The sequence below is a fragment of the Artemia franciscana genome, chromosome 3 (genome assembly GCF_032884065.1).
Source record: "Artemia franciscana chromosome 3, ASM3288406v1, whole genome shotgun sequence".
Classification (NCBI taxonomy): Eukaryota; Metazoa; Arthropoda; class Branchiopoda; order Anostraca; family Artemiidae; genus Artemia; species Artemia franciscana.
In genome coordinates, this window is record NC_088865.1 from 46,656,418 (window position 1) to 46,684,004 (window position 27,587).

Here is a 27,587-nt window from a genome sequence, read left to right on the forward strand (position 1 = left end):
ACTAAAAAAAACAAAAAACACTTCTGTACAAAAACACTTTCTGCAGGGGTTGACCTTATATTGGTCCTTTTCAATCCACTAAATTAACGTTCAAATCCCTGGATTCTTTTGAACAATATTATCTTTCAATGGTCCCAGAACAGGAAGACCAAAATATAATTTAGCCTGAAAGCTTACTTATTGCACTACAACTATAGCTTAGCAACGAGACTTTAACTTATCATTGCAATTTAAGCTATAGGTAAATCTAAGAAATGGTAATTACGGAAGTGAAAACAGTTCGTTTACCTGAAAAAGAACAGAAACAGGATGAAAACCCAACTCCTCCCACGTAAGATAAATGACCATCCATGTGCCACGCTGGTCGACACTTACAAACCAAAACACTGAATTCCCACTTTACAAAATCCATTGGTCTTCTTTCTTCCCCAGAGTCGGTGCTACTGCTTCCACCGCTTGGCTCTGGATCTGCCGCCATACATACGTCTTTACTGCAGAACCACCAGGGTCTAGATCGTATGGGCATCCGCATGAGGTTTTGAAAACTGAAATAAACCAGATTAGCAGAAAATAATTGTGCTTAGCATGATTAACAAACAATTTCTCGCTCTCACGAATCTACATTTGAGGGAGTGCAGAATCGGGATCTGGCACATTCGATGGTGCCAGTCATCATGACAAATTAGCTCAACTAGCCTCTTACTCTCCATTGATGGAAACAACACCATATCTCAATTAAAACGCGAATCGCCCCTTGGCATAATTTGAAATAATCCAAGGCCGAAAATGCAAAGGCCTATGAAAACGATAGGGGAAGCCTACAGGAAAAACAGCCAAAAGTTTGATTGAATCATTAATCGTTCATTCTGTGTCCCCGCCCCTGGGATAATCAAATGAAGAATGCGCATTGATACCAACTAAAAATAACATTAGGATACGCCGCTCGCTAGGCCTAAATAAAGTTTGCCTGAAATAATTGTCGATTCCTACGAAGAGTAAAAACTATAAGTAGGGCTACTGGACAAATGTTTGGGTGAATTGTTAGGTGACTAGGATAGAGTATTCCCAAAGGGCTCCAGATCAGAGAAGTAAAATTTTGGTAACAGGATCGGAACTGGCCAACCAGCTGTCTGTTGAGCGAACCGCCTATCATTCATTGCTCCCCAAATGGGCTTCTCTCCCCAAAAAGAGATTAAATCTCCCTTTGAACTAATAAGACTCATCTCAGATTAATTCCCTAGCTTTCCAATCCAACCCGACATTCAATATCCCCCAAATTTTCCATAACCCGTCGTAGATTGTTCAACCCTATTTTATAATCATCTTGTTTTATTCCCAGTGGGTCTTGGACCTCTTCGTTCCCCCTAAACTGTTTTTTTTCTCGCCATTTTGTGATTCTCCTAATTTTTTTGCACTGCAGACTGAATCTGCCAATTTTTTCCTTTTTTGCATTTATCTTTCCATTTCTATTTTTCTCAAATTTCTCAATTGCGCAAACTAAATCATCACAAATCTTTATTGGACTCCAGTGTCCACTATCTTTGACTGCGTCTCGTTATTGTAATTACGTTTAATATTCCTTTTCTCGCTTTTTGTTTTCTTTTCCTTTACAGTAGTATCAAATAGATCATAATTTATGTTCTGGTATAATTTTTTGGACCTTAATTTTCCCTTCATTTTTGGGACCAGTGGCTTGATATGATAAACCCTCCGAAAAAAAATCAATACCCTTCTGCAATCTTTCGCCTCAAAAAAAAACAAAATGGAAAGTTCCGCAGTTTTGTAGAAGGGAGCTAAAAGCTCTTTAAAGCTCTTGTTCTCTTTCGTCCTGAATTAGATGACATAATTCCCATTAAAATCAATCGCCCCCTTTAAAGTGTTTTTCCTCTTTTTCGAAAACCAGGTAAATCTTCTCAGGCTCGGAAAAGTGGTTGTTCTTGGCTTGGGCAGGGGAAGCCGCCCCTTCCCCCGTTTTTCTGCTATCTGACAATGGATTCTTTTTATTTTATATTTTTACACTCCTGTGGTATATCTTGCAACCCCCCCCCCCCCAGATTATGAGGTCTAAAACCGCTACTGGCTCGTAGCTTTTGTTGCGCTATTTTAAACTTGATGAATTTTATATATTTGGACTCACCCCTAGAAGAAAATTCTTTTACTGTATATATTATTCAAAAAAATAAAAACATTTTTAGGATTTCTATTACAATTAGCACTCACTGGTCCTTACTTACAGCTCATTACTAGGAACTGTTTGATTGGGAAAAAAAATAATTTATTTAGCGCACGTCAAAGAAATCTGATTTTCACGGGAATTATAAATAGCTAAAACCATCAAGTTTAAAATTACCGGTAAAAGTTACGAGCCTGAGAATATCTGCAGTTTAAAAAAGGAAAACAGGACCAGAATAAAGAGAAATCTTGCTGGAAGTTACACAACCAAATTTGATTTACCAGAGATCTTTTCAAGAGATTAAATAAAAAAAAACTAATTTTTTTAGCTGAAAGTAAGGAGCTGAAAGGAATTTTTTTAGCTGAAAGGAAAGTAACATTTTCGTTAAGATCCTACGACTTTTAGGGGGTGTTTCTCCCTATTTTCTTAAATAAGGCAAATTTTCTCAGGCTCGTAACTTTTGATGGGTAAGACTAAACTTGATGAAACTTATATATTTAAAATCAACATTAAAATGCGATTCTTTTGATGTAGCTATTGATATCAAAATTCAATTTTTTAGAGTTTTGGTTACTATTGAGCCGGGTCGCTCCTTTCTACAGTTCGTTACCACGAACTGTTTTGATTTCCTTTAATAGGAGTGGTTTCAGAGTTTTTTCCGCAACATGTGTAAATTTGTGTTTTCATGGTTGTAGCAAAAGCTACAGTCTAGTAAACAGTGAGAAACGACCCATAATAACCAAAAGTTTAAAAGTATGTTTTGAAATAAAACTGGTTTCATGACAAAAAATTGACAATTGACTCTGATTTAGGAATGGTAATTATTATTTTAATTAAGCTTGGTAGCAAAGTTTGTATGGATAGGAAATGTACGACAATTTCGAGACAGAACCTCAAACTCCAAGAAAATGGTTTGAAAGCAAGCTAAAAATTTAACCGTTGCCTTTCCATAAAAAAAAAATCACACTTAGGGAAAATAGGCAAAATTTCTCAAGAAAGTAGAATTTCACTGTCTTGAGAAAATTTTCCATATTGTTTCCAAGTGTGTTTGTTTGTTTCAATTTTTTCCTGGAGATGATCATCAAACCAGTGGTCGCGAAATTTTGGGAAAGGACTCAAATAAAGGGAATTTTCAATTCGTAATACGATTGGTTTTCACCGTCGTATTACGGTGAAATAATAAAATAAACATGTGACAGTAAATTTACGTTCTCTGTTATTTTGAGCCACAAACATAAAAGTTCACCCATACAGGGCCAAAATACCAGAGGATGAAATTTTTCAGAAAAACAATCGATTTCTATAATCTATGGTGCTACTCAGAGGGTTTTCAGCCCCCCCCTTTTCCTTACAAACAACAACTGCCGTGAGCCGCATTTGCCGTCTTGTGCCAAAGAAAATCAATTTTCACCCAACAAGGATCAGAGATTTAGACAGTCCCAATTATAAGATAGAAAACAAATTTTTCATGACTTAGAACAATAAAACGGTAAAGTAAGATTTTATGCCATTTTGTGTCACGGAACGTTATTTTTGCCCAAACAGGGCCAGAATGTAATAAAATGCAAATTATGAAGAGCTGATCAACATTAATATCCTAAAAAATCTTAAAAGGACGTTCTTATCCCCCTCCCTCAATTTTAAAGACCGAGGATATAAGTTTGATTTTCCTGTAGCCTCTTACCACTAGAGTAAAATAATTAGATACAAGAAAACATTAAAAAGTGATGGTCAGAAGCCTTGATTATGGCTGGGAGGAGTTCGAAAACATATGACCATGGGTGTATATACTAGATTTAGACGAGATAGGTTATGAAAAGAACTGGCAAACAAATCGTGTTAATTCAAGATAAGTAAGCTATACAAACTGGCTACCGGGAGATCACAGTGAGATGTTTGATGCCTGATTTAGAACCTACTGCTTTTAAATAGTTTTATATTTATGACTTCTTTGTAAAGTGCTGAGCTAGCATTTTTTGTTGCCATTTCTGAACTGGACACTGTAGGAGATATAAAGAGTATACTATTGAAATCTGGATGGTCGATTCAGGTCCTTAACAAGTGGAATAGATTTTCCCCTCTTGAATTTTTTATTTTCCCCTTTGATTTTCCCTTAAAAAAATCTACCTAAGGAGTAAAGTGTCATTTCTTCATTTCTATTTTTATGGGAAGAACTGTTTTTCTTGTGCAAATCCTTAATCATTCTGATAAGGAAAGACCCCCCCCCCTCAGAATCTTCGTTTACAGACAAGGTTATACATATCATGTGCCAAAATTTAAGGTATATCAGAGGTTCACTTAAATTCATTTTAAAAGTTACTTTTACTTCTTTGATTTCAACCCCAAAGTCAAACAAAAATACTCCTTTTAAAGCCTGTTGAGTATATTTGAAAAAAAAAAGCTTTCTATGAATTAATGAGCTTTTTTGAAACTTGAGATAAAAACTATAACTATAACTATAACTATAACTATATAACTATATCACTATATATATAACTATAACTATAACCAAAAACTATAACTTCGTTGATTACGGATGTTATATAACCGACACAGAAAACTAGCTCAAATTAACTGACTCCGGATATTTTTTAGTATCTGTTGAATTCTAAAAGCTATCACTTTTACTGAAAACAAAATAATGAACCCCCCCCCCCAAAAAAAAAGATGGTCTTCCAGTCACAAAATATTCCGTGACTAACCTCCACAAAACAATCTTATAGCTAATTACGGATAAACTAAGCTATAAGATATAGCTCGATTACGGATGCATGTTTATTTTCCCAAAGGACGAGAGTAATTTGCCAATAGTCCTAGTTTAATAAGAGCGTAATTTGCGCTTTTCTGTGACAGGGTTATGGCAATCAGAATTTGAGTACAAGTGGAATATCCATATAATCCATATAGTGGAATATCCACTTTTGAATTGCAACGCAGAAGCAAAATGGGCGAACAACTTGTTCTGGGGCATTATAGCCTGGAAATTCTGATTGGTTTGACCGTAAATAGGACAAGCGCTTAAATTTCCGAAAACCCGAAGAGGAAAGGCTAATGAGCTATCTAACTTAAAGTACTTAAAAGAGAATATTTCAGTTAGTGTATGCATAAAATTTGAACAACAACGTGCTATTTGTATTCAAGCACCACAATATCATGACTGGATATATATTTAAGGTAATAAGTAAATAAATAAAAGCAATAAATAAATGAAAGTAATATGTAAACAGAAAGACTCAGCTTGTCTTGGGAGGCCACTAAGCACAAGTGAACTTCAAATTGAATGGTTATATAAGAACTTCTTACTTGATTACGTTTAAACAATCAATATTTTCGGATTGGAAACTTAGAAAGCTGCGATAAAAAAATTTAAGAACCATGTAGATCCTTAAGGGGTTTTAATTAGAGATCATTCATCCCTCCAAGTTCCCCCTTCAGATTTTCCAGCGGGGGGACCAGATGCCACAATACTAGTGGCGATTGGGTGACAGGGAATATATTTCAGGATATTTTTTCGTTGGAATAAGTTTATATTTAAATACTTTCAGGAAAAAAACTCTCATATAAAAAGAGCAATTAAATTGAATGCAAAATGAAAAAAAGAGTAAATTTTAAATGACAAGGATTCCCTGCAAAGAGATCAATTTATTTAATCAATAATATATTTAATTATTATACATTTGATCTTAAAAGAAAATTAAACTGAAACCAAAATTACAGAAAGATGTATTGTTTTGGCAGATTATAATAGATGTAGACTTGTCTTTATGCAATTTCCTACGCCTTAGAATAGATTACATAAGGAGTAGAGACGCTAAGAAATCCTCCTGTCTGCATAGATACCACGTTTTGACTTTATAACGGCTATGTAAAATGTACCTCTTTCATAACAGGGCAATTCTCCCTCTCGAACTTAAATCCTTTATATATTCAAACATTAAAAAAAAACAGAATAGCAAAGGAAAAACAAAATATAAACTTAACTATCCAGCTGTCAAATTGACCCTCTTTCTTTTTATTGTCTTATTCAACTATATAAAATGAACAGGTTCAAAAAAAATTTGGTCACATGCGCGAGAATTTTATCAAACGGTTTGTGATGAAGAACAGGAAGTAAAAAGTGACCTCGGCCAATATTCACCAAAACTAAAAATAAAATTCCCATGGCAGTTGCTACACCGGCAGTATTGGCTTTTTATGCTGATTCTTAATATATAAAATTCTTTCCGTTTATTATTACCCACCCAAAACCAAAAACGGAAAAAATTGCATGATATTTGAAAAAAAGGGGAAACACCCCAAAAAAACAAGCGATCTTATTAAAAATCCTGTTATTAGATACATCATACAACCCAACCGTAGAGATTTCAAGCTCCAATCTTCGAAATATGGAATTTCACATTTTTTTTCAAAAGAAACATCGTCGCTGCATGTTTATGTGTTTTTTTCCCGGGGGTGATTGTATCAAACCGAAGGTCAAAGAAAATTGAGAGGGAGCTAAATGTGAATTTAAAGCTAATTTTTAAGTGACCATACGGATAGGGCCAGGGAAAGTCTTGTTTTCTGCCATTTAAGGGCACCAAACTACGACTTTACTCCGGAGAGGACGAATTTGCAATCAATTTAAAATTCTGAGAAGTTATTTGATTTAAAATTATCAATATTATATTCTAGGCTTTCCAATTGCAAAAGAAGTAATACCACACGGTGGCAGTACTGAATTCAACCAAGTTGATTCGCTTCATGTGCAATGAAGTTAGGCTATGTTCGGTGATCTGTAACTGCGTGTCAGCTATAACGATGGGGGAGGGGTGAGTCATTGTTTAGGAGGGAGTAGGGTAGATTCCTAAAAAAAAGTAAATTTTAATGGAAAAACTGCTTACTCTTCATGAGGTTTCAGATAAATGTTGAAAGAGGTGGGGGGAGCAGGAATTGACTAAAATGTTTCTCAATAAAGCTAAAATGTTACATTCCCATATCTATCAGCACATTTTAACATTTTAGTTTTCAGCAACTTTAAATGATATTTTTTACTTACATGAAGTACTTCAATGTATTAAAAAAAAATGTATGTAATATATTAATCGATAAGAAAAATACTAGTGTAGAGCTTGTGATGGCTTCAGTTATGTAGAAGATTAAATAATAAAAAAAACAAGTTTTTTCAGCTGAAAGTAAGGAGCGACTGTAAAACTTAAAACAAACAGAAATTACTCCGTAGAGGAGAGAGGCTGTTCCCTCCTAAACGCCCCACTCTTTACACTAAAGTTTGACCCTTTCTTACGACTACTTTTCAAAACAATAGAAAAAATTAGCGTAAACAGGGGGGTGTTGAGGAGGGAACAGTCCCTTTAATATAAGGAGTAATTTCTGTTCGTTTTAAGTTTTAATGTCGCTCAGTGCTTTCAGTTAAAAAAAACATGTTTTTTTATTTAATTTTTGTGCGTTTTTGAATTGATGCACGTTTTGATTTTGGCTCTCCGCACATGAATAATTAAAACGAAATTTGCATAGTAATTTTGTTTTAGCTAAATGGCTTTCTCATAGTTTTGATAGGAAGATTTTGGGAAAAAAGGGGTGGGGGAGGAGGCCTAGTTGCCTTCTAATTTTTTGGTTACTTGAAAAGCAACTAGAACTTTTAACTTTTTTACGATTGTTTTTGTTAGTAATAAATATACATAACTTACGTAACAAGCTTCTATATTCGTATATTTTTATTACTTATATGAGAGAGATTTCACCCTCGTCAAGACCTTGCTCATTACACTAAAGCTTAAATTTTATTCCAATTCTTTAAGAATGACCCCTTAATCACAAAGGTCGTAGAATAAATAGTTGAAATTACAAAAAATGCTTTAGCGTAAAGAGCGAGGTATTTAGGAGGAGATGAACCTCCTCGTATGCGTAATAATTTCTGTTCGTTTTAAGTTTTAATGCTGCTCCTTATATCTTGTTGAAAAAACTTTTTCATATTTTTTTTTTAATTCTAGAAAATCCTGCGCCCCATTCATGAGATTTCTCTTTCCTCATGATACATTCTCCATAGAAATATCATCCAACGTAACCTCCTAACCTCGCCCCCTCCCCCCAACCAGAAGAAAATCTCCCTGAACATATCTGTACACTTCCCAATAACCATTACTATTTGTAAACAATGGTCAAAGCTTGTAACTTGCAGCCCCTCTCCCGGAGACTGTGGGGGAGTATGTCATCCCCAAAGACATAGTTATTAGGTTTTTCGAGTATGCTGAACAAAATGGCTATCTCAAAGTTTTGATCCGTTGACTTTGGGAAAAAAATGAGCGTGGGACGGGGCTTAGGTGCCCTCCAATTGTTTTGGTCACTTAAAAAGGGCAATAGAACTTTTAATTTCAGTTAGAATGAGCGCTTTTGCGACATTCCAGGACTACTGGGTCGATACGATTACCCCTGGGAAAAAAACAAATAAACACACTTGTGATCGGTCTTCTGGCAAAAAATACAAAATTCCACATTTTTGTAGATAGGAGCTTGAAACTTCTACAATAGGGTTCTCTGATACACTGAATGTGATAGTATGATTTTCGTTAAGATACTAAGACGTTTAAGGGGTATTTTCCTCTATTTTCCAAAACAGGGCAGATTTTCTCAGGCTCTTAACTTTTGATAGGTAAGAATAAATTTGATGAAACTAAATATTTAAAATCAGCATAAAAATTTAATTCTTTTGATGTATCTATTAGTATAAAAATCCATTATTTATAGTTTTGGTTACTATTGAGCCGGTTCGCTCCTTAGCCTACTACATTTTATAACCTCGAACTGTTTGATCAAATGTCTTACAGAATTTCCATCCATATAAACAATAATCTCTTTTTCATCAAAATCAAAATTCTTTAGTAGTAACGTTAACAAGGACTATTTATCAAAAGCGCTATTCATCGCCAGTTTTTTAAGTATATTCAAATTTTATCCAAAATTGAAATACTTAACCATAGGACAGTACTAATCAGCGTACAATTCGATTTACACATTTTAAAAGCAATTAACCAGGGATTTAAGGTACCGATACCTCAATTTATATCTTGGTTAGGCCTGGGTATGATTTGGAAAACAATCAGAAATTAAATAAAATGGAGCTTTTCAACTGAAAGCAAGGAACAGATTTGAAACCTATTTAAACAGATTATTCTTTATATAAAGGGGGCTGTTTCCTCCTTAGCTCCTAACTCTTTACTAAGAAGTTTGGCTTTTGTCCAAATTTTTAAAGAAAATTTGTAATTGGAAAAAAAGATTTTCCAAAGCACAAAAACTTTTGATTATTGAGCAAGGTGTTCCGAAGGGGGCAGTCCCCCTTATATACAGAGTATTTTCAATTTGTTTTAAGTTTTAAACTTGCTCCTTACTTTAGTTGAAAATCCTTCTCTGTTTGTTTAGTTACATTTGATGAAACTGTAAAGTTTTATGAGTACAATACTTTTGGTAACTCAGAAAAGACGATCAAATATGTCAATGATCTCTGTTTGAATTTTGATAGGTAATCCAACAGTTCGTGGTTACGAACTGTAAGTAAGGAATAACCCGGCTTAATAGCAGCCGAAACTCTAAAAAAAAGAATTTTGATGCCAATAGGTGTATCAAAAGAATTGGCGTGTTATGCTGATTCCAAATATACAAGTTTCATTAAGTTTAATCTTACCCATCAAAAGCTACGAGCCTGAGAAAATTTGTCTGATTTTCGAAAAAAGAAGGAAGGCACTCTAGAAGTCAAAGAATTTTAATGAAAATCATACCATCAGATTCAGCTTATCAAAGAATCCTACCGTAGAGATTTCAAGCTAATATCAGCAAAAAATTTTCACAAAATTAGTTGAAATTTTGGTATTTTGTTATCTGCAAAATTTTGTTATTTTTGCCAGAAGAACGATCACAGATGTGTGTTTTTTCCCTGGGGTGATCGTATTGACCCAGTGGGCTTGAAACATCGGTAGAAATCTCATTCTAACGAAAACGAAAAGTTCTAGTGCCTTTTTAAGTGGCAAAAAATCAGAGGGCAACTATACCCCCTTCCACGCCACTTTTTTCCCAAAATCGCCCGATCAAAATTTGAGATAGGTATTTTATTCAGCATAGTTGAAAGGCCCAATAACTTTTTGTTTGGAGATAAAATGACCCCCTACCCCCCCTGGGGAAAATTTTTTAAGTTATAAAATTTGCCCAATGTTTACGTGTATTATTTGTTATTGGGAAGTATGCATACATTTTTTGGGTAGGGAGGGAAGGATGAATTTTCTTCTGGAAGAATTTTGCACGGAGAGAATTGTTTCCGATTTTTACGCAGTGTAAACTTGAGTGGCGTATAATACACAAGTACCGTTTGAATTTCAAGTGATTTTGTCAAAAAAATGTCTATAACTTCGGGCAATATCCAGGCAGCGTGAGAAGAAAAACAGTCTGCTGTTACTGATTAAGGGTGCTTAATGGCATATTAATTGTTATTGTCGTAGTTTAGAAGGTGACATCTTGGTCCAAAATTACCCGTTTTTCTTAAAAAAAACTTTTTCGCCATTATTTGTCATGTGCCAAGTGAAAAAAAAGATGTAATAACTGTCAATAATTCAGAAGAAGGGGGCCAATTCGAAACAATCCTCAAACTTCCTGCACTAATTTAAAAGGTTGCATGTTGTACAACATGAATATTAAAAGACAATTATAAAACTAACTGTCTAGGATTAGACGGAAAGCAGGTCGTCCGTGGCTGGGGAGGATTTCATAAAGAAGAATTTAAAGGAAATAGGAACTTCCTGAGAGGGTGTAAAGAGGAAGGCTTTAAATAGATTGAGATGGAGGAGGAGCGTACCTAGCTGTGTTGGCCTCAGGCGACTTGGTGCTGCGGTGAAATGTTAAAAGTAGTAGTTATAAAACTAGAAAATAATGTTATTGGTTATATTTTCAAAATCTAAAACCAAACAAACTTTTATAAATTAATATTTTTCAGATTGAATTATAGAGTCAAATTGGAACTTAAAACGATTAAAAATTATTACTTCAAAGTTTATGCAATTTAATTCTGTATAGCTGACCCAAATGAACTTATTCGTGATATTTCCCTATATATGTTGAATTCGTAAAACCTAGTACTTTACTCAAAACTAAGCTTGCTTGAATTATCGGAGAACTAAAAATGTATATAAAATTTGTTGGTTTTACGGTCGGGAAGAGAATAAGAATATTGAAAACCCCATAGATTAGTCTTTCATTTTCTAATTAAAGACTTGACTACTCCTGTTTCTTTGTTTGCATTTGTTCTGAGTTTTCAATACTGTGGAACAAATACACCTTTATATTTTATTTCTGCTGCATTATTTTTATATTTTGTTATTGTATTGTATGCTTATTATTCATTTTTTTCCTTGATCCCCCCAACCAATTTAACACTTTCCTGAGAATTGCTAGGTAACATTTATTTTTCCAAGAGAAGAAAAAGAATTTTTCAGCATGTAGATAAAAGAGTCGAACAGGAGCTTGGACCGGAAAAAATGTGTTGTAGCGAGTAAAAGGGGGAGGGGGTAAGGACCCAAAAACGTGCCCAACATTTTATTCCTGATCAGTTCTGGTTTGAATTTAATTCTTAAAAACCATCTGGCATGTGTAATATACCAAGTTTTTACTAAAACTATACTCAAGAGTCGAAACGCAGCACCGAATAAAAGGCGTACTTGTTATGTATTGCAGATTTATCATATCTCCGGAATGACTTAAGAGCTCGAGTTGAAACTTTGAGGGAATATTTTTTGCCGATTTATACTATTTTTTAAGCAGGTTCTATTTTATAAGTTTAAGAGCCTTAATTGACATAAAAAACTTACTGAAAAAATCAGGTTGTATTGATTTATGATAGTCTGTTTTTTATTATTTGGTTTTTTCATAAACAACTATGGTCAATTTTTGATAATTGACCCCGAGATGCATTTATTTGAGCAAGTAAAAGTTTCTGAAAATATTATTATAAAAGGTTATTTAATAAAAAAGTACATTAAAATACGTTTACAATCAAGGGTATCTTCTAGAATGGGTTCAGACTGGCTTCAGCCCTTCAGTCTATAAATTGCACGAATTTCAATACAGCTGAATCACCCTCTTTCTTCATCTCCTCTTTTCTATAGTAAGCTCTTAATATAATATTTTGCACAAAAATAGTGACTTAATATTCAAATTCTGTCGAGTGGTTTCACTAATATCCAATATTTCAATTATTTAGTAGGAAAATTAAAAAACAGCTTTAAAAACATTTCTTTTATTGGATTATAATAAAACCTCAATTAAGGCAATAATTTTTGAAGAGGATAGAGTTATATCGACTCTTATATCGATTCTAAATAAAATATCATTATATCTTAAGTTGAAAACTGACCAAACAAACCTTTCTTACAAATATTCCTAATTTTAACCAGCAATAAAATTATGTAACAACAGTTCGTGGTAACGAACGAATAAAGTTGAGGTATGTAAGGAGCGACTAGACCAACAGCATTTGAAACTCTAAAAACAGAATTTTAGTACTATTTAATATATCAAATGAATTGATTTCTTATGCAGATTAAATATTTTAAAAATCAAGTTTTTTAACCACAAGTAAGGAGCGACATTAAACTTAAAACGAACAGAAATTATTTCGTATATGAAAGGGGCTGTTCCCTGCTCAACACCCTGCTCTTTACGCTGAAGTTTGACTCTTTTACACAACTCTATTTTTTAAAACAATAAAAAACTTTAGCATAAAGAGCGAGGTTTTAGCGTAAAAAGCTGTCTCATAATTTTGATCGGACGAATTTGATAAGAAAAAAGAGTTGGGGAGAAGGCCTAGTTGCCCTCCAATTTTTGGTTACTTAAAAAGGCAACTAGAACTTTTTTTTACAAACTTTCTTATTAGTAATAAATATACCTAACTTAAGAATTAATCTCCGTAACGAACTTCTATATTTGTACATTTCTATTAGTGCTGAGGGGGTTCGCCCCTCCTCAATACCTCACTCTTCACATTAAAGCTTGAATTTTGTCCCAATTCTTTAAGAATGACCCCAGAATCACAAAGGCCGTAGAATAAATAGTTGAAATTACTGAAGATACTTTAACGCAAAGAGCGAGGTATTTAGGAGTAGATGAGCTCCTCATATGCATAATAATTTCTGTTCGTTTTAAATTTTAATGCTTCTCCTTCCCTTCAGTTGAAAAAATTTTCATATGTAACTTTTTATTGTTTTGTTTTAAACAATGCTAGAAAATCCTGCGCCCCCTTGAATGAAATTCTCTTCCCCCTGAAAAATTCCTCTCATGGAAAGATCTTCCCACGTAACCCTCTCCCCTCCCCCCCCCCCTCCCCCCTAACCGAAAAAAAACCCCTGAAAACGTCAGTACATTTCCCAATAACCATTTATTTATGTAAAAACTGGTCAAAGTTTGTAACTTGTAGCCCCTCCCCCGGGGACTTTGAGGGAGTAATTCATCTCCGAAGACATAGCTATTAGGTTTTTAGACTATGTTGAACAAAATGGCTACCTCAAAATTTTGATCCGGTGACTTTGGGTAAAAGTGAGTGTGGGAGGGGGCCTTGGTGCCCTCTAATTTTTTGGTCACTTAAAAAGGGCACTATAACTTTTAATTTCGGTTAGAATAAGCCCTCTCACGATATTCTAGGACCGTGGGGTCGATACGATCACCCCTGAAAAAAAAATTAAATATGCACCTTCTGGCAAAAAATACGAAATTCCACGATTTGGAGATAGGATCTTGAAACTTCTACAGTAGGGTTCTCTGATGCACTGAATTCGATTGTGTGATTTTTGTTAAGTTTCAATGAATTTTAGGGGGGTGTTTCTCCCGATTTTCGAAAATAAGGCAAATTTTCTCAGGCTCGTAACTTTTGATGGGTAAAACTAAATTTGATGAAACTTATATATTTAAAATTAGCTTAAAAATCCAATTCTTTTGATGTATCTATTAGCATCAAAATTCCTTTTTTTCAAGGTTTCGTTTAGTATTGAGCCAGGTCACTCCTTACTACAGTTTGCTACCGCGAACTGTTTGATTCCAAATATATAAAATTCATTAAATTTAATGTTGCCCATTAAAGATGACGAGCCTGAGGAAACTTGCCTGTTTGTCAAAAAAACGCAAACACCCCCTCCCTGCCATAGGTCAAGTAGTCTTAATGAAAACCTCACCATGAAATTCCTCATATAAGAGAGCTATATTGTTCACATTTCAAGGTCCTATCAACAAAAAAGTGGATTTTTTGGGGTTTTTTCCCTGGCAAAAAAATGGCGAATGCGTGTTTATTATGGTTTATTTTTTCAGGGAAGATCATATTAAACTCCTGGTCTTTGAAGATCGGGAAAGGATTCGTTCGAACGAAAATTAAAAGTTTTAGTGTCCTTTTTAAGTAACCTAACAAATTGTGCCACATGAAATTGCGTTTCATGCAATTTCGTGGTACCCACAAACAGGACTAAGTTGCTATCAATGGAAAATTTAAGGTAGTCAGTGGATTTGAAAGTATGAAAAAAGTGTAAATGGAGCTTCCCAGTTGTAGAGACAGTAATGCCGCACGGTGGCGCATTCTTTCCTAAAAAGTCACGTGATTTATACAAAATAAATGAGTAATATGGACATTTATTAATATGGTTAATAAGTCCATTCACTTGATTTTTCGTGGAATTATGTTTAGTGATGCATAGTTGCACATCAGCTATTATGAAAGGCGGATGTTGAGTTTCTCACCCATTATGTCGGTTGGGATTGGGGTTTCGGGGAAGATGACTTGAAGAACCCATTTCAATGCCCAGATTGTCTAACTCTCCATCATTTTCAGATGAATTCAAAAAAGTATGAGAGGAGGGGGGGGGGAAATTTATCTTTTGTGTCCGTTCATTTAAAAAAACCTGAATAAGGAGGCTATGGGCTGATACCTCCCTGCTTATTGCAAAAAAATATTTATGGAAAATATTTTAAAGCTTCATTTAGCCAAACCGACTTGCTTCATGTTTCATAAAATTATACGCAGCGATGTGTAGGTGTACATCAACTATTGTGAAGCAGGGAAAGGGTGGGGGGAGACATTTTAGGTGAGAGGACTCTGCCTCAAATAGCGAATTTTAATGTCTAAATATCCTATAATATCAATGTCAATTATAAAGTCTCACCGAGCTCTCAGATAAATACAAAATGTGTTTTGGGGAAGGTGAACTGGTAGAAGTTGATATTTACTCCATCTTGATTCCCAGGATTAGTTTTGGTTTACTTCTTTATTAGTGGTACAAGGGGGGAGTAAAAAGGGGGAGTAAAAATGCCCCCTCCGTTGCTACAATCTCTATCCATGTAGCATAAAATATTATTTACCTGCCTATCGGCACAGAGGTGGAAAAGACACGACGGCCCATCACAAGACTCACTAGAAAATTTCTTAGTGGTGTGGGGAGGAGGGTTCGCAATTGCTACCAGGAGTTTTTCTGAAGTGATTTAAATGGAAATATGTCTCTTTCCCTATTTATATTGAATGTTTCAACGTATTTAAACATACATTTATACTGTATATAAACATCAGAGTACCCTATTGTAGAGATCACGATGGTTTCAGCCGCGTATAAGATCAAAAGAAACACAGAATTTCAGTCCATATGAACAATAACATCCTTTTGCGTCTATCCGAAATTCTGCAGTAAAAATATTATTAAGGACTTATTCAACAAAACTACTCTTCTTCGAGAATTTTGACTAAATATTCAATTTTTGTCCTAAATTTTAGTTACAATCCAACATATTAAAACATAGGCAGAAAAAAACTAAAAAAAAACAGCCAGGAAAAAAAGCAAAAAGAACACCAAAATTATATTTTTTTTTTGTTAGGTATTTTGGTTCGAAAACAATCAGAAATTAACTACAAAAAAAAGCTTTTTCTACTGAGAATATGGAGCAACGTTAAAACTTAGAGTGACCAGAATTATTCCATATATAAACGGATTTACCCCTTCTCAACCTTCGCTTTTTATGCTGAAGTTTGACTTTTTTTTGTTCGCCCAAATCCTTTAAGAACGATTGCTGAAACACAAGGGCCGTTGATTGGGAATAATAAGCTTCATTAAAGGTAAAGAATAAAGGTAAAGAATACGGCACTGGACTTTACAGTCCCTACCCGTGGTGCTAATCTCCATTTCATAGTCCTTCATCAAGGAAATACAATAGGGGGCCACGGGCCAGCCATCCTGTGTTGTCGCACGCTTTTCCTGTTCATCTTCCCCAGATTTGTCCAAGTACCCATTCAGAGCCGTGTCAACTCTGGCTAAGCTTACACTGTCATGTCACTAAGCCCCTGTTACAAACCAAATAGCCAACGATACCAAGACTCGAACCCCTGTCGTCAGGATTTCAAATCTAGCGTGCTGACCATTTGGCCCTGAAAAACCTTAGTACAGTGAGCAAGGGGTTAAAAAGGAGGCACCCCCTCATTTTGGGAGTAATCTATGTTCGTTTTAAGTTTTAACGCTTTTATTTTTTTCAGTTGATTTTCTTTTTAATTAATGAAAAGTTAATGAAAATTTTAATGCCTAGGATGAGCAAAAACAGAACAACACAATATGCATAGACTTGAAACGAACAAAATTCTCATCAACAAATAAAACCCAAAAGCGCCATTGCACTTAACTAAAAACAAATTGATCATACTTCTGTAAATTTAATATTATTATGTACTAGACAGTTCTTTCGAGAAATTATGATTGTTATTGTTTGACCTAATTTGAGCCCTTTTCATGTTTCCTCTGTCTATTAACTTTTCCTACAAAACCCCTATATTGGAAAATATTTTTTCCACTAACTATTCCAAAACTTAATTTAACCAATTAAATTCATTTAAGGCTTGGTAGTACAGTTGCGTATCTGTATTATTGAGCGAGACCCATGGATCTTTGGGTAGGTAGAGTTTGGATAAGTGCATCTGAAGCCTTAAGTAGTGAATTTTTATGCCCCAATTTTCTCAGTCTTATTAGGTCTTCAGATAATTTAAATGGATTTGTTTCTTATTTTCTTATTTATAAATATTCTTGTTGTCTTCTTGCTTTCTTGCAGACACAAGTTACTGTTATTTGGCCACTACTGGGATTCATGGGAAGTTCTCTATATAGAAAAGAATTCAAGGAGCTAACCTTGGAAAATGTGGAATCGGTGAACCCCAAGTTTTTTTTATATTTCTTCCACCCTCCCTTCATGAGTTATTTTTACTTAAGGCGCCTGCCACAGTACGGGTGACGTAGTGAGCATCGCAACTCTGTTCCTCCACGCCGATAGATCTGCTGTTAAGAGTGGGGCGTCGTCTACAGCATAATTATCCACCTCCAGGTTTTTTTTATGCTATCCTTCCACCTTGTCCAGGATATGTCTCTCGGGCAGGACCAGTCATTACCTTAGGGGTTTGAAATCATTGACTATCCGGGCTGAGACTGTCGTCGGCATACACAGGAGGTGTCCGAATCACCTGGGAGTACGCTACACTATTTGAACACAAAATGGCAGTTGGAACGTCAGCGCAATCACCTTGGTTCCTAACAGAATAATCCCACTGAAAGCCCTTAATCTGACGGAGCTTTTTTGTCTAACTGACGTGTATCATGTTGAGGATTGAAGAATTAAGTGATCATGTTTCCACTACACAGAGGAGGACTGATCTTGTGGATGTGTTATACATCCCCATGTTTGTGTGCCTCGAAGTGTAAGGTATTCTTCAGAGAATATTAAGCCTTCTAACAATAGACGATGCTTTAGATATTTGGCTGGAAACCTATTCATCTATGGAGCTATCATTAGACAGCAAGAAGCCAAGGCAAGAAAAGGTTCTCAGAAGTTAAACCGGAGCTCCTCAAACAGTTATTTTTTCAAGGGGCGAGACTGGGCTTTAGGGATGAATTTCCGTTATTAGTCAGTTAAATTTCAGCCCCACTTTTGCTGTCTCATTTTTTTGGACAAGACTGTCAGATAATTGGTTGATTAAGTTGATAACTAGAGCAAGATCATTTGTGAAGCGGCATCCATCAGAACATACTCTCCAAAATGCAGTCGAAGGAAATGCAATTCGTATTTTGTACCATGACATTGTCTATTTCACAGTTAAAAAGTTCTAGGACGGTGCCAAACCCCTCGTGGACACCGATTTTGTTGCCAAATAACTTGCTTTGCTCACTGTTGACTTTGACGCAGTTCTCCCTCTCTTCGTAAAGCTTATCAAGCAGCTTGTAGTGGTTTTCTGGTAGCACAGTTACTTGAAGTATCAGCAAGAACGATTTGCAATCCATTAAGTGGAAAGAAGCCGTGTGGTCAACAAAGGCTACCCACACTTTCCTCCCGAATTCTTTTGTCTTCTCTGTTTACTGGTGCGCGGTAAGGTTTGTTCGACAGTGGATCTCCCAGGCATAAGCCCGACCGACGCATCTATCTAATATGGTCATAGCAAATAGCTACTGGGAGCCCGAATTTCGTTTGAGCACCGACACTCGGGAATTTTCAGGTTTGTACATGTTTGATTCTCTAATTACATATTAGGACAATCATCGCGTAATTCTTTAGTTTTAAGTAAAGAGGCGTCGATTAAGCAATTTTAATTGAATTAAGAAACTTTGGCATGAATTCATATCCTTTTTTTTGTTAATACATCAAACAGTAATAATGGAATCATCCATTTTATAGGATTTTTTCTACTGAGACTCGTTGTTATTCTCGCTGTTGCTTCTGTTCTAACCACAGATTTCATTTGCGATTCAAAGTGAGCATCCTTGTTGCATATATGCTAACCGCAGATTTTTCTTTGTCCATTATTTTTGTTTCGGATTTGTTGTGGTACTTGTTATCGCATGTCTTCTAGCCGAAGACGCCATGGTGCTTCATTTTCATGCATGATTACCTTAGACATTTTTCCATGAATTTTCTCTTAGCCGTTTAGATTCATTCAAAATCATGTATGATTCTACATGAAGTCATAGATGCCAAAAAATTTATTTCCAGTCTTTACATTTTGCTTTAATTTCGTTGTTATATAGCTCAGTAATAACCAGGAGCGAATTCCCAGCAGGTTTTATGGGGTGAGCATGAGGAGTCCATATCCAGATAGTCAAGGGGCATGTGATATATAATAATTTTTTCTCCAAACTATTGGGGGCAACAGACCCCCCTCCCTCCCCCCCCCCAATGACACCGCCAACAATAGCCAGGAATGCTCCAATGTCTATGTTCTCTTGAACATCTAAATTACGTATTGGCATAATCATCGTTTTATTCTTTAGTTTCAACTCATGGGGTGGTAAATCAAGGATTTTGGATGAATTAAGAAATTCGTGGATCCGATTCCTCCTTCCTGATTATTCATTACAGGTGCTTAAATAACACGCCCCTTATTCCATTGTAATTTCTGAACTATCTAAATTACGCAACAGCATAATTATCGTGCAATTTCTTTAGTTCTAAGACACACTTTCGTTAGCAATACAATGTGATTTTTTTTTTTTTTTTTGTCTCTTGAATCATTTCGTTTTCTTTAGCTTTTCAGAGAATTTTTTCGTCTTGTGTAAATTTGTATGCGTCATAGATACTAAAAACGATATGACCTTTGCTGAAGGAAAAATGACGTAATTTTGCTCTTGAAATGTATATGAATATGACGTCACCAACATGATTTTTTCTTCCAAAATGTAGACTTTAAATGAATTTTCTCGAACTTGTAACCTATCTAGATCTTTTTTTTTCAGGCCAAAAATCCTAAGGTTCCAATTTTCAAAAAAAAAAATATGGTACCGTTTAAAAAAAATTATGTCGTGCATACCTACATAAATACTTACATACACAGTTGCTCGTTTAAAGAGAGTTCTTAAACAGAGCATTCCAAAGATGTGTTCTGTGTCAGCAAATAGAAAATACTGCTCAAAAATTCCAAATTTTTTATTTATTATTAAAGAGGGAACAACAGATCAGATGAGTAATTTTACTTATTTTACAGGTGCTTCTTTTTGCCGCGATTATAACTGTAACTGCAGCTCAATTTGGCTTAGGAGGTCTGCTTGGTGGCCTTGGAGGAGGCTATAGACCAGGCTTCGGAGGTGGCTACAGACCTGGATTCGGAGGTGGCTACAGACCTGGATTCGGAGGTGGATATGGATATAGACCTGGATTTGGAGGTGGATATGGATATAGACCTGGATTTGGAGGGGGCTACAGACCAGGATTTGGAAGATGATTTAATATTGTCTAATGGATATTCTGACTAAAAAAAACTGTATTTTCAACTGATATGACAATTTTTTTGCAATACAAAATTTATCATACAATGTTTCTCTGACGTTATCTGTACCTAATATTTGCAGCAGACATTTTCGGGTTCATATATTTTTCATCATACAACATACTTAATGTACAAATATCTGGGTGAGAGATAAGCTCGTTTTGCAAAGATAAAAACAATTAAATAATAAGAAATGAATAATCAGTAAAAGAAACACAAGACAAATAAGAAAGAAAAAATAATAATAGGCATAATATTAATTACTCACCACGCCACAGCAGACATCCCATCTGATGATACAAAAGAAGGATAAAACAAAATTCCATCAGTAAAGGGATGACCATAGGGAAATCAAGACTCGAGAAAAAGACCAAAAAACAAAAAAACACATTAATCATAAAAAATAAATAAATTAGTAAAACAACTAATCAAACAGTTCGTGGTAAAGAAGTGTGGTAAGGAGCGACCCGGCTCAATAGTAAACGAAACTCTAAAAAACGGAATTTCGATGCTAAAAGATATATCAAAAGAATCGTATTTTTATGCTAATTTTAAATATATAAGTTTCATCAAATTTATTCTTTGTCATCAAAAGTTTCGAGCCTGAGAAAATTTGCCTTATTTTGGAAAATAGGGGGAAACACCCCCTAAAATTCATGGGATCTTAACGAAAATCACACCATCGCATTCAGCGTATCAGAGAACCCTATAGAAAAAATGTCAGGGTCCAATCTACAAAAATGTGGGATTTCGTATTTTCTTTGCCAGAAGAAGTATCACGGGTGCGTGTTTATTTATTTGTTTATCTGTTGTTGTTTTTTTGTTGTTTTTTTCCCCAGGGGTCATCGTATTGACCAAGTGGTCCTAGAGTGTTGCAAGAGGGCTCATTCTAACGGAAATGAAAAGTTCTAGTGCCCTTTTTAAGTGACCAAAAAAATGAAGGGCACCTAGGCCCCCTCCTACGCTCATTTTTTCCCCAAAGTCAACGGATCAAAATTTTGAGATATCCATATTGTTTCACATAGTCGAAAACCATAATAACTATGTCCTTGGGTATCCCTCCATGAATATGTCATGGGGGAAGAGAAATTCAATGAAAAGGGCGCAGGATTTTCTAGCATCACTATTAAAAAAAATGAAAATATAAACATGAAACAATTTTTTCAATTGAAAGTAAGGAGAAGCATTAAAACTTAAAACGAACAGAGATTATTACGCATATGAGGGGTTCTAAGAATACTTTAGCATAAAGAACGAGGTATTTAGGAGGAGATAAATACTTCGCTCTTTATGCTAAAGTATTTTTAGTAATTTCAACTATTTATTCTATGGCCCTTCTGATTCAGGGGTCATTCTTAAAGAATTGGGACAAAATTTAAGATTTAGTGTGAAGAGCGAGCTATTAACGAGGGGACAAACCCCCTCATATACATAATCAAAAATATTAGAATATAAAAGTTTATTGCGTAAGTTAATTCTTAAGTTACGTATATTTTTTACTAATAAAAACGTTCTAGTTACCTTTTTAAGTAACCAAAAAATTGGAGGGCAACAATGCCTCCATCCCCACCCCTTATTTCTCAAAATCGTCTGATCAAAACTAAGAGAAAGCCATTTAGCCAAAAAAAGAATTAATATGCAAATTCCATTTTAACAATTTATGTACGGAGAGCCAAAATCAAACATGCATTAATTCAAAAACGTTCAGAAATTAAATAGAAAAAACAAGTTTTTTTAAATGAAAGTAAGGAGCGACATTAAAAATTAAAACGAACAGAAATTACTTCGTATATGAAAGGGGCTGCTTCCTCTTCAACGCCCCGCTCTTTATGCTAAAGTTTTTTATTTTTAAAAAGAAGAGTTGAGAGAAAGAGTCAAACTTTAGCGTAAAGAGCGAGGCGTTGAGGAGGAAGCAGCCTCTTTCATATACGAAGTAATTTCTGTTCGTTTTAAGTTTTAATGTTGCTCCTTACTTTCATTTAAAATTTTTTTTTTTTTATTTAATATCTATCCAAGATGAATGAGTTTAACTTACTTTTTTGAAATACTGAACGACAAATCAAAATCAAAAGCAGACTCATATTTGTTCCATGCAGCAACCATACTATTTGTTAGAGAAAAACAGAGCCTCTCTGAAATTATCAATGGCTGGTGTAGTTTGCGTACATTTAGAGTTAGATGTGAAGATGGCACAGCAAATGGGAGCAAATCAAAAGAAAAAAATAGCTAAGCAGTGTCAAGAGATTATGCTTAAATTTAAATTAAAACGAATAAGAAGTAACTGCCAGTTCAACGGGAAAAATATTCAATAAACAATATAAACTCTTTATATAATATCGACCCGAGACATCTCTGTACTTGACACAAAAAACTTAGTAATAGACACAGGATTCATTATCTTGTACCTTTGTTCTCAAATTGACTAAGCAAAGTTAAAATGTCGCATATCATTTCTTGAATTGAAAACTACAGTATATATTTATATATATCTATATATATAAAAATAAGTTGTTTGTCTGTTGACTGACGTCATGTTTGTGTGTCGACCGACGTCATGTTTGTCGACTGACGTCATTATAAGGATCGAGCTGTATGTCGTCATTAAGTTGTTTGTTGACTGACATCATGTTTGTTATGACGAGGCTTAGTATATGACGTCATTATAAGTATATAAGAAGACCGTATTGTATTGTATTGAATCAGATCAACGACGCTTCTTGAATAAGAAGACCGCTTCTTGAATATTCAAAGAGAAATTTTTAATTTTAAAATGACAGAAGAACCTTCAATGGCAACAGCCGAGGAAGCTGCTCATAGAGTCTATGCCAAAACGCTTGCGGCTAATAGACTAAATATGAAAAGAAAGCGTGCCGAGGAATCACAACAACAGCGTGAAAACAGGCTTGCGGCTGATAGAGAAAGTAAGAAAAGAAAGCGTGCCGAGGAACCACAACAACAGCGTGAAAAGAGGCTTGCCTTTCAAAGAGAAATCAAACAGTTCGCGGTAACGAACTGTAGTAAGGAGCGACCCGGCTCAATAGTGAACAAAACTCTAAAAAACGGAATTTTGATGCTAAAATATACATCAAAAGAATCAGATTTTTATGCTGATTTTAAATATATAAGTTTAATCAAATTTAGTCGTTGTCATCAAAAGTTACGAGCCTGAAAAAATTTACCTTATTTTAGAAAATAAGGAAAAACACCCCCTAAAAGTCACAGAAACTTAACGAAAATTACCAGACGCATTCGGCGTATCAGAGAACCCTATAGCAAAATTTTCAAGCTCCTATCTACAAAAATGTGGAATTTCTTATTTTTTGCCAGAAGACAAATCACGGGTGCGTGTTTATTTTTATTTATTTTTTCTTTTCCCTGGGGGTCATCGTATCAACCAAGTGGTCCTAGAATGTCGCAAGAGGGCTCATTCTAACGGAAATGAAAAGTTCTAGTGCCCTTTTTAAGAGACCGTAAAATTGGAGGGCATCTAAGCCCCCTCCCACGCTCATTTTTTCTCCAAAGTCGACAAATCAAAATTTTGAGATAGCTATTTTGTTCCGCATAGTCAAAAACCTTAATAACTATGTCTTTGGGAATGACTTACTCCCACACAGTCCCTGGGGGAGGGGCTGCAAGTTACAAACTTCGACCAGTGTTTACACATAATAATGGTAATTGGGAGGTGTACAGTTGTTTTCAGGGGATTTTTTTTTTTTGGTTTCGGGGGCGGGGTTTAGGGGAGGGGGCTATGTGGGAGGATCTTTCCTTGGAGAAATATGTTATGAGGGAACAGAAATTCAATGAAAAGGGCGCAGGATTTTCTAAAATTACTAAAAAAAAAAACAATAAAAAAATAAACATGGAAAAGTTGTTTTTTTTCAATTGAAAGAAAAGAGTAGCATTGAAACTTAAAACGAACAGAGATTATTACGCATATGAGGGGCTCTAAAAATACTTTAGGATAAAGAGCAAGGTATTTAGGGGGAGATAAATACCTCGCTCTTTATGCTATAATATTTTTAGTAATTTCAACTATTTATTCTACGGCCTTTCTGATTCAGGGGTCATTCTTAAAGAATTGGGACAAAACTTACGATTTAGTGTAAAGAACGAGGTATTAACGAGGGTACAAACCCCCTCATATACATAATAAAAATTAAAGAATATAAAAGTTTGTTACGTAAGTAAATTCTAAAGTTACGTATATTTTTGCTAATAAAAAAAATTCGTTAAAAATTTAAATTAATAGTTGCCTTCCCCAAGGCAAAGGAGGCCTAAACTAGGCCTCCTTCCCCATCCCTTATTTCTCAAAATCGTCTGATCAAAACTAAGAGAAAGCCATTTAGCCAAAAAAGGAATTAATATGCAAATTTCATTTTAATAATTTACGTGTGGGGAGTCAAAATCAAACTTGCATTAATTCAAAAACGTTCAGAAATTACATAAAAAAAAACTAGTTTTTTTAACTGAAAGTAAGGTGCGACATTAAAACTTAAAACGAACAGAAATTACTCCGTATATGAAATGGATTTTCCCCTCCGCAATCCCTCGCTCTTTACGCTAAAGTTTGACTCTTTGCCACAATTCTGCTTTTTAAAACAATTGAAAGCTTTAGCGTAAAGAGCGAGGGATTGCGGAGGGGAAAATCCATTTCATATACGGAGTAATTTTTGTTCGTTTTAAGTTTTAATGTCGCTCCTTACTTTCAGTTAAAAAAACTAGCTTTTTTTTATGTAATCACCAAAAGAAAGCGTGCCGAGGAATCACAAGAGCAACCTGAATATTTTCGCCCTGCATTCAGGTACAGCCCAGTCGATGATTACAGCTTGAGTAGATGTGTTCAAATCGGGACTATGTCTAAAATATATCCCTATTGCAAAGCCTTGAAATTTAATGGAGAAACAATGGGAATGTGTTGCGCCTCAGGAAAAGTTAAACTTCCTCAACTGGCTGCACCACCAGAGCCATTGAAGACTTTGCTTATTGGAACTACGTCAGAATCTAAGCGTTTTTTATCAAAGGGATTTCGTATTTTTTGCCAGAAGACGTATCACGGGTGCGTGTTTATTTGTTTGTTTATCTGTTTTTTTTTTTGTTTTTTTTTTTCCCAGGGGGTCATCGTATTGACCAAGTGGTCCTAGAGTGTTGCAAGAAGGCTCATTCTAACGGCAATGAAAAGTTCTAGTGCCCTTTTTAAGTGACCAAAAAATGAAGGGCACCTAGGCCCCCTCCTACGCTCATTTTTCCCCAAAGTCAACGGATCAAAATTTTGAGATATCCATTTTATTCCACATAGTCGAAAGCTTGACTCTTTCTCTCAACTCTACTTGGTGGATAGTAAAAGTTCCTTAAGGTGGAACAGTAAAAACTTTAGCGTAAAGAGCGGGGCGTTGATGAGGGAGCAGCCCCTTTCATATACGAAGTAATTTCTGTTCGTTTTAAGTTTTACTGTCGCTCCTTACTTGCAGTTTAAAAAACTTGCTTTTTTAAATAATCTCTTAAAAGGTGAAATCCGGAGTTTACAATAGGGCTAAACTAGATTTCACCTGTAAGATCAAAGTTCTAAAATAAAACAGTTCAAGATAGGGATGTTACCTTTTTATTGACAGTGAACAGGTATAAAATTATTTAACTGGATATTTCAAACACATATACAGTGTTCATCATCAGCAGTAAAACTCTTTACTGCTGATGATGAACACTGTATATGTGTTCGAAATATCCAGTTAAATAATTTTATATCTATTCACTGTCAATAAAAAGGTATCATCCCTATTTTGAACTGTTTTACTTTCGTCATGGAAAGGCAGTGTGGTCTTCGAAGTTATCTATATCAAAGTTCTAAAATTTACCAAAAATATTAATTTTCCGAAAATAATAACCTGAAGTTTATATAGACAGATATGTTCAAGGCATAAACCATCACATGTCAAATAAACAGAAAAATTAGTGCACTTTGCAATAATTATGATTAAAAGAGGTAAAATCTGAAAGAAACAAACATGAATCATGTTTCATAACAGATAGATAGATAGATTTCGTGATTAAACCAAAAACAGGTATTTCACAGAAAAAAGAAAGAAAAAAAGACGTACACACTACAAAAAAAAAGAAAAAATAATACACACAGTCGAAAACAAAACATAAACACTAACTAAAAGTCAAGTCTCTTCGTGCGGGATAAAAATCTGTTGACAATAGTCCGAACTCTATTATTTCTAATTATCAGCTATAAAGGAAACGACACATTTATCTCATATTCCCTTAATTCGAACTCCATTACTATACGTGCTCTACAATAATAGGGCAATCAAATAGAAGATGACTACATGTTTCCATTAGACCGCACAAGCACAATGGGGGGTCTGCTTTCCCAATCCTATAGATAAGGTCATCTTTATTTTCAAAAAAAGTTAGCCGGCCATGTGCTAACAGAATTTTTAAACTCATCAAACCATTTTGCATACAAAAACTCATTTAAAGATTTTCGGTCTGTATGAAAGGGCTGAGATGCACTAAAGTCATTAAAGGAAGGACCAAAAAAATTTGTAATAATTTGGCCGGTATAATGGCTATGATGTGCCGAATAGCTCATTCCATTCATGGTAGGATTCAAAACCCTCGGCCAATTTCGAGGTCGACCGTTTTTTCTGTATACTTAATTCCAATGCTCTGAAATTCATTGGAACCACTCCTGCAAGAGCGGTTACCACCTGCGCTTGCGCTGTGTTAAATGATTTAGAAATTAAGATCATAGAAGATTTTTGCGCCGACCGTAGCATTCGCTGAATGTTTTTTTTTTTTTCTAAATGCAGATTGCAGAGATCCAAATAGCACATGCGTATAAAATATGGCTTTCGATTGCTGATTTATAGAGCATCCTCAATGCATGCGGATCCAGCTTCAAAGTACTCTTGACAACCATTAAAAGACGAGCAGAATATTTTTTTTGCAGAGTAAATTTTATGTCTAACATGGTCAGTCCATAATAATTTTCTAATCAAATATTTAACCTTATTTTTAATAAGTATCTCAATTCCATGATAAATAAGCTTTACAATCGGAAGCTAATGTTTCCTTGAGAATAAAATTACTTCTGTCTTGGATTTGTCAAACACA

General features: G+C 34.9%; 1 protein-coding gene across 2 annotated transcripts in view; it reads left to right on the forward strand.

Moving 5' to 3' along the window:
- The window catches only part of LOC136025332 (rRNA 2'-O-methyltransferase fibrillarin-like), a 57,920-nt gene extending 37,406 nt beyond the window's left edge, over nt 1-20,514 (forward strand). Inside the window, exons 1-2 of one of the 2 annotated variants that reach the window (XM_065701251.1) lie at nt 5,195-5,347; nt 20,187-20,514. In XM_065701251.1, the coding sequence (XP_065557323.1) occupies nt 5,327-5,347; nt 20,187-20,423 (258 nt within the window). In that variant the 5' untranslated portion in view covers nt 5,195-5,326 and the 3' untranslated portion in view covers nt 20,424-20,514. Of the gene's footprint in view, nt 1-5,194; nt 5,348-20,186 lie in introns of those variants that run through there. The other variant, XM_065701250.1, reaches the window with a different exon arrangement.
- Nucleotides 20,515-27,587: the final 7,073 nt, after the last annotated feature.